General features: G+C 48.7%; 1 protein-coding gene across 1 annotated transcript; it reads left to right on the top strand.

Moving 5' to 3' along the window:
• Positions 1–1,957: 1,957 nt before the first annotated feature.
• PtA15_14A121 (uncharacterized protein) lies at positions 1,958–2,771 on the top strand (the record flags this gene model as incomplete). Its single annotated transcript, XM_053162805.1, has 2 exons — positions 1,958–2,057; positions 2,485–2,771. The coding sequence occupies 2 exons, from the start codon at positions 1,958–1,960 to the stop codon at positions 2,769–2,771; spliced, it is 387 nt and encodes a 128-aa protein (XP_053026794.1).
• Between the last annotated feature and the right edge of the window lie 10,320 nt (positions 2,772–13,091).

Below are 13,091 nucleotides of genomic sequence, written 5' to 3'. Positions count from 1 at the left end.
AGAATCGATGCGCCATTGTGGAGAAGGTCTTCCCCAAGAACACCCTCCTCGGACACATTGTCAAGCAGATGGAGTGCGTCTCAGACATTGAGGACGCCCCGGGGACTGCCGCGCCGGTAGGACGCATACCAGACTGGCGCAGTGACGACCTTACTACAATCCTTCACCTCCTTGATAAGATGGTCATTGCTCGCGCGGCACATCACAAAACCATTTCCGCAAACGAAAAACTATACCGCCGCTCCGCACGTAACTTCAAAACGACTACGGGGCTCCTTGGTGTCCCCCGCGGTCTGCCTCTCGATTGCTACAACAAAATGTACTGGAATCGCCTGGGGTCATTCGAGCAAGACACGATTTCCAAGGTACCAGACATCGGTCTCGACGCTATTGCCAAAAGTATGCAAGAAAAATGTCACCGTCGAGCTGGCCCGAGTAATCCTGGACCGGCTCCTCACACTACAGATCGATTGAATGCAGGCCCCAGCGGTTCTGGCGCGGAAGCTTCAAGCGCAGCACTGGGCGGATCGATGCAAGTGGACGCTTGATTAAGACACCTTCATTTTGAACGCTGCCTGCCATATACATGTGCTTGTTATGATAGGAGAGATCTTGTATCCCGCCGACTTTCCCTGATCTTTTGTAGGCTTGTGACAATGGAAGCCCTGAGCCCATGCCCGACCGATCAGCTCATAGATTAAGAGCCAATGATGATCATGATGTTGCTGCACTGCGCGACGCTCAGATCTTGGTCTGTGTGGGGTCTCGTATCTCTGGCTCCACACTTGTGGGAGACTTCATGAGGAATATGTGCGGACTTGCACACGGGCAGATGTCCACCGCAACGTTCGGCCGAACGTGACGGTGGACATGTGACGACCAGGCCAAGTGTTGGCTACATACCAGGTATTGTATTCTGCAAATATGACATCTTTAATCTCAGAGCCCGATGTGCTGTGAGCTGTGTGATCCTTCAGCGCCTCATTGCTGCCATCCGTCGTACTGAGTCCACACGGGCTGAGTGACTGTGCAGACGGGCACACCAGCTACTGGGGACCCAATAGGACTGGCATTCACTGTGTCTGCTTGGGGAGGACATGTCCACCACAACGTTCGGCCGAACGATGCGGTGGACAGGTGCAGAGCTGACAGACAGTGCGTGCCTGGCATCCGCCGCAGGCACTGTGGCCGAGCACCGGCCATGCATCCACCTGCCTCGCAGGGGCGCCAGAGGTGGGGTTAGAACTGGTGTCTCCTGTGATGTGGGAGTCATCACAGGTGTGTGGAAGACGTGAGCTAAAGCGGCCATGAATCACCAGCCGATCGATGTCACAATAGCCAGACAAGACGGGACGCTGGCCCTAACTGGGGCCCCAATGGGGGCCAAGCCCACATGGTGTCCACTCTGAGGTACGGCCGTACATTGCGGTGGACAAGCAAGCCAGACGCAAATTCCCCCTTTTGCTTCCCATCGAGTCGCCCCAATGACAACCGTGTGCGCGGTGGTAGGCAGGAGCTGGCCATCGCCGCTAGTCCGCAATGCCCATGCCACGCTGGCAAACAAGCGGGACCTCTGCTGACGCCCAAGTATGCCCATCCATGACGGCAGCAATTGGGGATGCTCATCCATGCCGTCAGCACATGGCCTAAGCCCTATGTCAGCAACTCACGACAGGAAACTCCCTCTCATATCTACCAAACAAACTGATGTGCCATTGCTTCAACCGCGCTTAGAGTGGTCCTGACCTCAGCGCTCAGCAAAGGTAGAATTTCCGTTACACACAAAGGCCTCTTCTGGCTGCACATCACAAAGGCATGGTGCTGTATATAAACCCTCACCCCACACCCAATCTGCCTCCTTCCTCAAACAATCCACCCTCCCTTTGCTCGCTCCTATTCTCCTCTCACACCCATCCTGAAAGTAACAGATCTCCCAACTCGCCAATCACACCTAACAATGGATGATCGCACTCCGGACGTTCCAGAAACCTCAGGATCTCCTGGAGAAGAACCTCCTCAAGCACCGTCTTCGGCGTCATCATCAACACCATCTCCCAGTGAGTAGTTTATGTTCTCGCGTCCGCCAGTCACTGACTCCTTAGTATATGTAATGTTGCTATATTTGCCACAGCCGAACATGAGGTTGAGCAGAACCTGCCCCTGCCACCCAAGCCACTCGCTGCCCCATCGTTCCACAAATTTGCGCTCCACGCAGCCCTTCGTGCAGGTACCAATCCCCTCATGCCCGACCAATCCATATTACGCACCGAGGTCCAAGAAATTTCTCCTGAAGAGTTCACTCGTAGTATTGAAGCTGCTACCCGCTCTGCTCAAGAAATCCTCGCCCTCAAGCTTCCACGGAGTTGTAAACGTAAGGCCGAGGAACTTGTATCATCGCTGTTCAGCAGAAAAGACCGTATGTGCTATTGCACATTCTCCCTTGGAGTTGAGTCATGGGTCTTGACTGATGCACCTCTACCCTAGGATTTGATGCGACAGGTGTTATTTCAGATGAAGAGGATATCAAAATTACAGATCTCTCCAAAGCTCCCCCCCCCTCTACCACCAGCACGGCTACGAAATCTCGCAAACGCGCTCCTTGTGTACAACGCAAGCCAGGGTCCGGCAAAGCGGTTGACCTCCTTGCCAAAACACCCAACAACCTATCAGACCATCCAGACCCCGGGAATTCCAAAGATCTTGCTCCAAAACTTCTGACCCCACCACCTCAACAGGCGACTCATCTGCATCTGGCGTGGCAGAGCAGCTAGCCATGATAGCGTGCACCCAGACGAGCGCGCTACTGCCGGTTCCCAACATCAGTGCAACACCACGCACTCAGTCAACTTCCGGCGCCATTGCCATCAGGGCCTGGTCTCCTCTGCCGTCACCTAGGCCAAACCTCTCTAGCTGGGATACCTCTTCGGGCATTGGACGCCTGACAGCGCCTGATCAAACAGCCGAACCTGCACCTTGGCCAGCTCATGACAATCAACCCGAGCAACCTAAATCTCCGCCTCTGTTCAACCGCGAGAGTCGTGAAGGTAGTCCTCTCCCCCCAGAGCAACCAGCGCAATCGAGAACCTCAACCACAGAGGCTAACAATGGTCAGCCACACAATGCAACTGCGGGCTCTGGTTCTGGACAGATTACAATCATCAAGTCGGACACAATTCGTGCGCAGGTGATTGACATCCACCAAACTCTTGAAGGCTCTAAACCTTCCTGGGCAAAATACCGCACCACTTGAGAATCACTCGCTCCCTTGCTTCAGCATTGTGCACGTGCAATGCAGGTTTGTTGTCCTCCTGCTCCAAAATTCCACTTACAACGCACCGGTGGCTCGTACGCATCATGGCTTGAGACTATTACATTGCTGGGTGAGTTCATTTGACATTCGAGTGGGATGCTGGGATCTCACAGATGGTTAATTTGCGCTCGGAATCTGGTCAGCCAACCAGTTTTTAGCGCCGTCTCCGCATGAGCAATGGTATTGCCCAGACCTGATCGACTTCCCCAAGCTCACCAGCTTTGGTGACAAGGACAACAACCTCCCGCAAGGTTCATTCATCCCAACGGTCATCAAAAGCCAACATCCCAAATCAACCCTTGTCCAATGCCTTACCCGTCTTCTCCACCCGCCGCAACACCTGCACATTGAATGGGCTAGGATTATTGCGTCTTCTGTCGAGTTGATCGCGGAAAACCTTTTCAAACCACCTTCATTCAGCTCCCATCCCTCTGCCGATCATGTCACCAAGGCTGTAGAAGCCCTCCAGTATCTCGACAGGGTTAAGAACTCATCATCCAGCTTTGATCCGTCAGGCGACAGCAGTGAACCTTTTTCTCAGAGCACGCCGCGCTTGCACTCTGTCAATGTTTTGCACCACTTCCGCAATGTCATCATCGACGTTATCATGGCTTACATCATATTCCAAACTCACTTCCTCCGTGATGCTCCCTTGACCTCAGCTCAAAAGAAGGCAAACACTCGCGCTCATCGACCCGCAATGAACACAACACCAACCTGTGCTAGCCTTCAGAAAAACTGTACAGACGTCTCTCGGCTCCCGGATGACCCCGGTAATCATCTCCAGAAATTTCAAAGGAAGCAGAATTTTCAGCCACTTGTCTACTTTGTCCTCGCTGGAGTTCGCGGGCTGTTCATCACATCCAGGGACCACCGGATTGCGGGAACGTCTGCATGTATGTCATTCATCCAAGCAATGTCTATCATCAAACAGAAAACAACAACCATCCATCTCCCCGAAGAACCTATATGGAAGAATACCTCGGCATATCTAGTCAAGATCTTCTCTCCAATATTTCAGTCACAAGACCAAATATGCCCCCTCGCTCTTGTAAAACTGCCAACACGGTTTGAGCTTGCGGAGGTCATTGCCAACAATTTCCTCAGCCAGTGGCAGGCTTGGAAACCCACCTCCCCTTTCCTTCTCCCTCAAGCATCCGAGCCCATCATTGATAAATGAATGGCCAAGGGTTGTGTACTTTCCGTCTGTTCATCTTCCCCTGCTCTTAAGCCTTGTCATATACTTGCCATACCTACTTTGCATTGTTATATCTACCTCCGCTCCTCTCAGTGCCATGTTGGTGTTGGTGAATGTGTGAAATGCCTCACTGTGAGGCAAGTCACACTTTGCTAGCCTTGTCCTTGTGACTAGGCCAAATGTCCCATTCCAGGGATTTTGGCTACTATCTGCCAAATTGTCCCGCCACTATAAATTTGTGTCACCATCTACACATCGCATTGTTATTTCGGTCGTGGGATGCGGGAATGGGACAAAGGCAAGTCAAACTGTAGTATGTGGATAGCCCACAAGTCCTTAAGCCATAAGAGATGGTGACACAACAACATGATTGAAACAACACAATTGGTACAGACGCAGGCAGTGGCAGATTGTGCACGTGTAAAACCTACAACAACAGCTTACCAAGCATGTTTTGCCCCCCGCCGTTTGATCCTGGATGGTTTCTGCCAATCCTTTACCGTGAGTTTAAAACGTGTCCTGGGTTCGCGCCTGAGATTGTAAGGGGTCTTCTGGTACCGTTGCAACTTTGAAGCGTGCTCCACCTGCCCAAAAAGACCATATCAGTGGTTAGAACCATTGGCAAGAGCCGACTGAACTACATACGCCCAACGCAAGCAACCTGCTTCCAGAGTGTGATTCTCGGGGTGCCCAACCGCCAAACCTGAGGTAATCACCGCATTGAGTAGTCTGAAAGATATCGTGGGCTTGGATGTTCGTTGCCGCAAGGATGATCCGACCAAGCTTAGACTGTTCCAATCAGTGTCAGCGCACGTACAAATCATGGGCTCACAAGTTGCTCTGAGCATTCGGCTTGCTCAAGTAAAACTGACCTGACTCATATCTCCATCCACAACTTCAACCGACCCTACACAGCCTACCACGGGATTCTTGTGGACCTTAACGACGTAGACTGTGCCGAATGCGTGTGTTTGTTCGAATTCCTGAGCCAGAGGGAAGTGTCCCCGGTGAACTTGCCAGTTGAACCGCTCTACGCGAATGACCGGGTGGCTGGATCCGGAATGAACAAAAAGTTGGCCGCTAAAAAAGAGTTGGGTACAGAAGTCGTACAATATTGCTGGAACCACTCCCTCTGACGACTTCAGCACAACGTCATACTTGGCATAGTTGGATAATGCAGACTGAGGAGCAACCTGATGAGACAAGATGCAAGTGCGTATGTGAAGTTCGTCCCCGACACATCTTATCTGGGTGGGATCTGTGTTGGAGAGGTGAATATTCCCGGAGATTTCGATCATCTTGACTAGGATCAGGGATGTGTGGAGGAGCTTCACACCATGAAGTTCCGGGAGAGGTCACCCATCCCTCTTTTATAATGCTTGCCACAGAAAATGGCGCAGACATGCCCCAACCTTGCCAAATTCATGCCTTTGACCTGGCAAGAAAGGCAAAGTACGTACCGCTTGGTTCTCATCTCCGTACGACATTGAACAGCAATTATAAAACTTCTGCATGGGGGTATCCTGGCCCTCCCGTATTTCCCTTTCAATTAACAGGGTGCATCACCGGTCCAACTCCCATTGCCTCTTGAATAATAATGCGGATCTATCAGACCTGCATATGGGGTGCGGGGCTTCTCTCATGTGCCCCGCACCCGTTCAGCTACATGAGCTTACACACATTTCTCCCTTTGCCAACATGTCGGAGTGTCCACCGGATGGTACGGCCGTTCATTCGGGTGGACAATATATGTCTTGCCTTGTCCCCCACGTGCTGTTGAAAATCAGTCCATGCTGATAGATGTGAGGGGCAGGGCAAGCTGGCAGTATTTCCCCATGGTGTTGTGAACTGCTTGCTGAAACCTGATTTGTGAACTTGGGCACTGGTTTAGCTAGCCCCCCACCCACCAAAGTCACAAACTTTGCCAAGAGGGCTGATGCATCTGCACAATAGCTCAGACTGCAACACAACACATCTGCTTTCCCACAGCGCTACAAATCTACAAATGGTGCCCCAAGAGGGCCGGGCTACGATTGATTGGGACTCATTGTACCCCAACATACACAAAGCTCGAAGGGCTTCAGGCCAGTATGGTCTCCAAACTTCGGCGCCGATAAAACTGCTTCTCTTCTCTCAATGACTGGATATAATCTGGGCACATGATGATGCAGTTTGAGGTTTGGGGTTCTTGGGTGACAAAGAGGGACAGTCAAAGTGTCTTTGCCGATGCCCCTGGCTTGTCTTGTTCCAACTGATAACCCTCCAATATGTGTGGGTTGGGACTGTCAGTGTACCTGCTGACACTGAAAACGCCCGTAACCTACTGCTGCGGGCGCCTCAGGTCATTCCGTAATTAAAATTAAACAGCCATCCCTCCCTCTGGGATCCCGCGACTGCAAATGCAGTGACCACTCCAAGCCCCCTCCCCCCCCTCCCCCATGTGACATTTGGAATGCTTGCAAGTATGGCCCTTCGTTTTCCAACTGGCACATGTTCCAGGGCCAAACTGGTAATACTTGGGGACAACCCTTGTGCCGCTCTCCTGGCCACACTTAGGCCCATGGTGGTGTGTCACCTGGCTGCTTGCACACAAGCTGAACAAAGCAAAAATAAATCCTCACCACTCTGCATCCTGGCCGCAGAGGCTGCAAAACTGTCAGCTCCCTCATGGTGGTGCCGAAGGGGAATAGATAGCCTGAAGTATATAGACCAAAGAGCCTTTGGTGCGTAAGGATTCCACTTGGTCAGCACACACCCATCAGTAAACAGTAGCCACTGACATTTCATGCCACAGCTCGAAAGGGTGCAGGGGCCAACAGGGACCATCTCAATAACTTCATCCCACAGCCAGCAAAAATCCTTCAAAATATCCACACAGCACCAGTGTAATTTGGAATGAGCTAGAGGATCTTCACTCTCATCTGCCTGACTCGAGAAGAGTAATATATACACAGAGGTTTACAATGGTCAGGGTACTCCCTTAGGCCAGTGCCTCATTCAAAAGTGGCACCACCAGGTCTGAGCAATGCAGGGTAAGCAAATAAAACACCCCGGCCACTTCTAGTTCAACATTGTGGCAGTGATCGAAAAATCCAGGGGGTCTTCCTTGATTTGCAGGGTTCCTGTGTCGTGCTGCTGCATGGGATGTGCCAGTGGCATCCACTAAATCTCAACATGTATGGGGTGTGAGACCTAGGTGAAGTTGAATTCCCGCCCACACCAGCGCAGATTTCATTTCGTCATCTGCAATCATGTGGGGCATGGACTTTCTCTGGGATGGCTGGGTTGATATGATAACACCCTGTTGGTAGCATCCTCTACACTATTGTATCCCTCTACCGGTGCAATGCGCAATGCGGGTATCTTAGGTGTGATAACATTCTTTGTCACACACCATGCTACCTGGATCATCTGAAGGTGTCTACAGTGAGAGGTTGGTGGCGGCACCCCATTTCATGTATGAGCTGAAGATCTGAATGTCATGATATAAAAGTGAGTGAATCACAACGTTTGGTGAGGTGCACCTCACATAGGTTGATGCTCAAATAAACAGCCGATGCACAGACAAATCCCAGTCCCAAAACCTGGCTGGCTGATGTAGATCGGGGTAAGGGGAGGTAGTCTTTCTGTGGTCGCTGGTCCATGGGGCAAAAGATATACATTGTCTCAGCATCATCCAGGTTGTGAATGAAGTGCCTCTTGACGAGCAACATCACACTGTTTCAACAGAACCATGCAGATTTTGTCTCCCCAGCTTGGATCATCAAGATTTCTGGCCCAAGCCAATTGTAAGACCAAGCACCACTCCATCCAATCCTTGCCAATGGGCGGGTTCACGTATCACACCCCAGAAGATAGCTTGAATTCCATTTCTCGAATGGAGGATGGTGAATGCATATACATGCAAGAAAAACTGTGATTTGAATTTCCTGAGCAATTCAGCAGGCAAGGTGAGATAGTGTCCCAGAGGTGACACTTCTGCCAAGAAGAATTTTTCCCCACCTGCCTGGCCACAACTGTTGAACCTAAAATGGATTGATGTCATAGGTGGGCATGGGAACCCTCTTAAAAATGACAAGCAGTGCATCGAACCTATGCTCATCCTCTTCACCCAGAGTGTGTGGTACAATCTGGGGTGGTTCACTCTCACCTTATTTTCTACACCAGCAGCTGGAGCACTACCCAAAATAACCTCATGGGTCATAATGTGGGGCTGGGACTCCTTGGATCAGCAGTCACACCCTGCAAGGGTCACATACTTGTCATCTAAATGCTTCTGACAGGTGCCTGGTGAATCAAAAGTTGCCACCAGACTAAAATTGAAAGTTTGTCAACTTGAGTTGTATTGGACTTCCCCATGGGGTGAATTGAACTTACAGTGATCCACAGTATTGGGATATGCATGAGATTGGCTTAGCTTGTTCAGAACTTAAACATGTCTCCAAGGTCACATACACATGGCTGCCAGTTGACATCACCCATGGTTCCTGAAAGAAATTACCATCTGGCACTCTCTAGAGAGTGCCACAGATTCCCCCCTGGTGCAACCTTGAAGATTTAGATTATGGTAACTCTCCTAAAATGTCAGCCTTGGATTCAGTGTAGCTGACCCAAAGTCTGCCTCTATCAATTATTTCTACATGAATTCTCTCATAACTTTTTGGGCTCAATATCTAACTTTGTTTTGACTTCAGATTCTGTTTTCGGGTGCAATTTCAACCCTAGTCTCAACTGACTACTTTTCAATAGCTCCACTCCTTCAGTGAGTTCAGTGTTTCCTGAAGCGCGCACATCCACGTAGATGAAACAGAGTGCACCAACCACATGTGCATATGTAATTACGTAAGCAACCTGTAAAACTTTTCAACTTGAGGATTCCTCCTGCAGCTGGAGGATACACAGAGTTCAGACAACCAGAACTACACCTCCAGACAACCCAGGATCAACAGAAAAAGGCCACTACACTTCCAGCATCACCACCTGGAATATGTACATTTAGTACCCTTTCACTGAACCTTGATTATCTCAGAGGAGTTGCTCTGTGTCTTTTTGACTGCTTTATCTCCCTTTCTGTTGGCTTAATCTCTCTTCCTCCTTGATCACACGTTGTAAGACTCAAAAGCGGTTGTGAAACCCTTCTGCTGAATGGTGAAGGGGATGATGGAGTTGCAAGCTCTGCCCTTCTGCTATCAGATAACAAGACCCACCAAGGTAAGCTTGGAAAGTTTTAATCAAGTGATAGGTCTGGTCTATTTCCAGATGAAGTTGTTTGACAACAGGTATGTGAAAGATGCATGATTTTATGATGAGCAAAAAGCGTGAAAGTTGACTTGATGGTTCCTGTGGGGATTGAACACAGGTCCTCAAGGGGCTGATATATAAAGTTGAGAAGAGTGTCTAGGCTGGGAAGGGTATATCAAGAGCGGGTTAACTTGTTATAGGCACATGATATTTCAACCAAGAGATATGAGAGTGAGCTCAGTGGTTATTGCAGATATGAGGGATGATATGGTGAAAGTAGCGGCCCCGCCCGCTGCACTATCTCTTTTTGAGCTGGCCGCGTAGAGCTCCCCCGCTACCAGCCAAATAATCCCAGCTGCTTTGGTGGCCGCTGCACGGCGCTGAAAGGAGCGTCCCTGCCGGCTGCGCTACCGCTTTTTGGGTTGGGGAAAAAGCAAGGCCCCCACTGTGAAAAAAACTCAAGAAACTGTTAGCAGTTTCTTGAGTTTTGTTCACAGTGGGCTCGCTCTTTGCAGCGGTAGTGCGGTGGGACTGGCACTGTGCTACCTCTTTTTGAGCTGACCGCGCAGCAGTTCCCCGCTGCGCTGCACTAAAAGACCGCTTTTTTGTAGCGCAGCGCAGCATTTCAGCCTTGTCTGTACCCGTTTTTTTTCTGCTTATTTTTACGCAACACAAATTATATCAAAATTCATCTAAAATTATGATAATGATTATGGTGCATTCAGAAGTGCCAAAAATCCATTTTTTACACCAGGGAATATATTTTCCCACTCCCCAGGGAGTGCCCTACCATAACTTTTTTCCATAACTGTGCTGGAGGCCTTTGGTAAATAAAAATTGGATAGGTATGAAAAAGACTGGAAGTCAGCCGTTGAAATCAGTTTGAAATCATCCTGAAATAAACCATAACTTGCCAAGAAATCATCCAGAACTCATCCAGAACTCATCCAGAATTCATCCAGAATTCATCCAGAATTCATCCAGAATTCATCCAGAACTCATCCAGAATATATGCCTTTCTTGGCTCCATGACCAGTGTGTCCTTTTCATGGAGATGGGAAAGGCCCAGTCTGATATTTTTACCCTCATGTACTCACATAAATCAGGGGGACAATTGGGGTCTCAAAACAAAGCTTTTAGTTTTCATGTGGGCATGAAAGGCCCATCCTGTGATATTTCCAGATCAATGTACGCGCGTACATCAGGGTGACTATTAGCCAAGTGTGAAAAAGTTTACTTGCATTGTAAGACTCAAAAGGTGTTGTGAGACCCTTTTGCTGAATGGCGAAAGGTATGGATGAGGTGCAAGCTCTGCCTTTCTGTATATCAGAAAACAAGACCAACAAGGTAAGCTTGGCAATTTATTTTGTGATAGGATATGTTTGAAGATGAGATATATAAGAGGATTGTTGTCGATGTCCAAGGTTGATGGGGTTACTGATGTATGAGATAGGTGACGGTGACTTGATGTCTCAAGTGGGGCTTGAACCTAGGTCCTTGGCCTGGGGGTATATAAGTTCAGAAAGTGAGGAGTGATGAGGATGAGAGGGAGCTAAGCTCAACCAGGAGTGGAACCGGGGACTGGTTACTGGTGAAAGGTGTGGGACTGAGTGGTGATATAAATTTCAAATAAGGTGTGAAAGGTATGTGAAACTGAGTGGTGATATGAACTGATAACTGTGATATGGATAGAGGATAATATGAGTGGTGATAAGTGATTCGGGAATATAGACTGCTGGATGGCATGAGGAGGGAACAACTGGCAGGCAGAGGCCTCCTTATATAGACAATGATGAGGGAATTTAGCTCCAGGGGAGCAGCTTTGAGGGAATTTGGCTGGTGAGAAAGTACAACTGAGGGAATTTAGCTAGTCTATCTACAATGCGTCCCTTTGATATGCAAACAGGATCATATATATTCATACAAGGATTTTCCAAGACCAAAGATATGCAATTGTGAAACAAACATATGCAAAGAGAAAATAGGAGGTGAGGACTGATAAAAGGAAGGGAAACAAATTAATTCATGTGCCATATGCATTATGCCAAGTATGGTAGCCAAGAGTTGAGTCTGTGTGTGAACCCACTCGGACTGGTGCGTGAAAGGGATGATTAGCGTCTCTTCTGATCCGGTAGAGATATGAGAGTGATTTCAGTGGGTGACTAGGGGTTATTTTGGTCCTAGATTCCATTTCTGATGTCCATTTGGCCTTATCTTGAGGCGTTTTGTGAGTACACATAAAAGTTTGAATTTTTCTCCTACAAACACAGGAATAATGACCACAGCATGTGCACATGTGAATTTTGAAAAGCAAAATTCACCAGATCATTTTTGTGAGGAGGCAAGGATATCTGGCCAAACTGGAGTGGCACCGCAGTCCAACCTTGACTTAACTCAGACTTTCACCCTATTAAAAAAGTTTTTCACCATTTTTTTAGCCAAATTCAAATTAATTCCTGCATTTCCAAGAAAATGGGTTTCACTAATTTTACTGCAAAATTAGGGGGTATCAAATATAAGAAATCCGCAATTAGAAACCAGTCAATTGGCCAAAAACAAAATTTATTGCCAATGGATCTCCAAATGTGGTACGTGAAGGAAAAACATGTTTTAGGAATGGTGGATTTTTTCAAACCTGTCAATTACATGATAGGGGGTATCAAATATGAGAAATCCACAATTAGAAACCAGTCAATTAGCCAAAAATGTAATTTCTCACCAGTAGATCCCAAAATGGGGTAGAATAAGGACCAGCATGTTTTAAAAATGGTGGTTTTTTTTCAAACCAGTCAATTACATAAGGGTCAATCTAAATGCACGCCACTTTTTGACTAGATGCACGCCAAAAAAGTGGTGTGCACGCCTGCACGCCAAAAAAGTGGCGTGCACGCCTGCACGCCAAAATAAATGGCGTACAGGAGCAGTGCACGCCATTTGTTTGGTGTGCGTAGCCCTGCACGCCAAAGATACTCCTTTTTGGAAGAATTTTGGCGTGCACAAACCCTCCACGCCATTTGTTTTGGCGTAGAGGCGTTGCACGCCACTTTTTTGGCGTGCATATAGTCAAAAGTTGGCGTGCTGCGTTTTACATGCAGTTTTTTTGGGGGCACAGTTGGCCACTGCGCCCCAACAGAATGATGAATAGTGCCTCCGCCACTATGAATACTGCCAGGATGAATATTTTTCATAGTGGCCAAGCTTGGTGGAGTCACTATTTATAGTGGCGGGGCTTGGCGGAGGCACTATTCACAGTGGCGGAGCTTGGCGGAGGTACTATTCATAGTGGCGGAGCTTGGCGGAGGTACTATTCATAGTGGCGGAGCTTGGCGGAGGTACTATTCA

Source organism: Puccinia triticina, chromosome 14A (genome assembly GCF_026914185.1).
Source record: "Puccinia triticina chromosome 14A, complete sequence".
NCBI classification, from domain to species: Eukaryota; Fungi; Basidiomycota; class Pucciniomycetes; order Pucciniales; family Pucciniaceae; genus Puccinia; species Puccinia triticina.
This window is presented reverse-complemented; position numbering and strand designations above follow the sequence as displayed.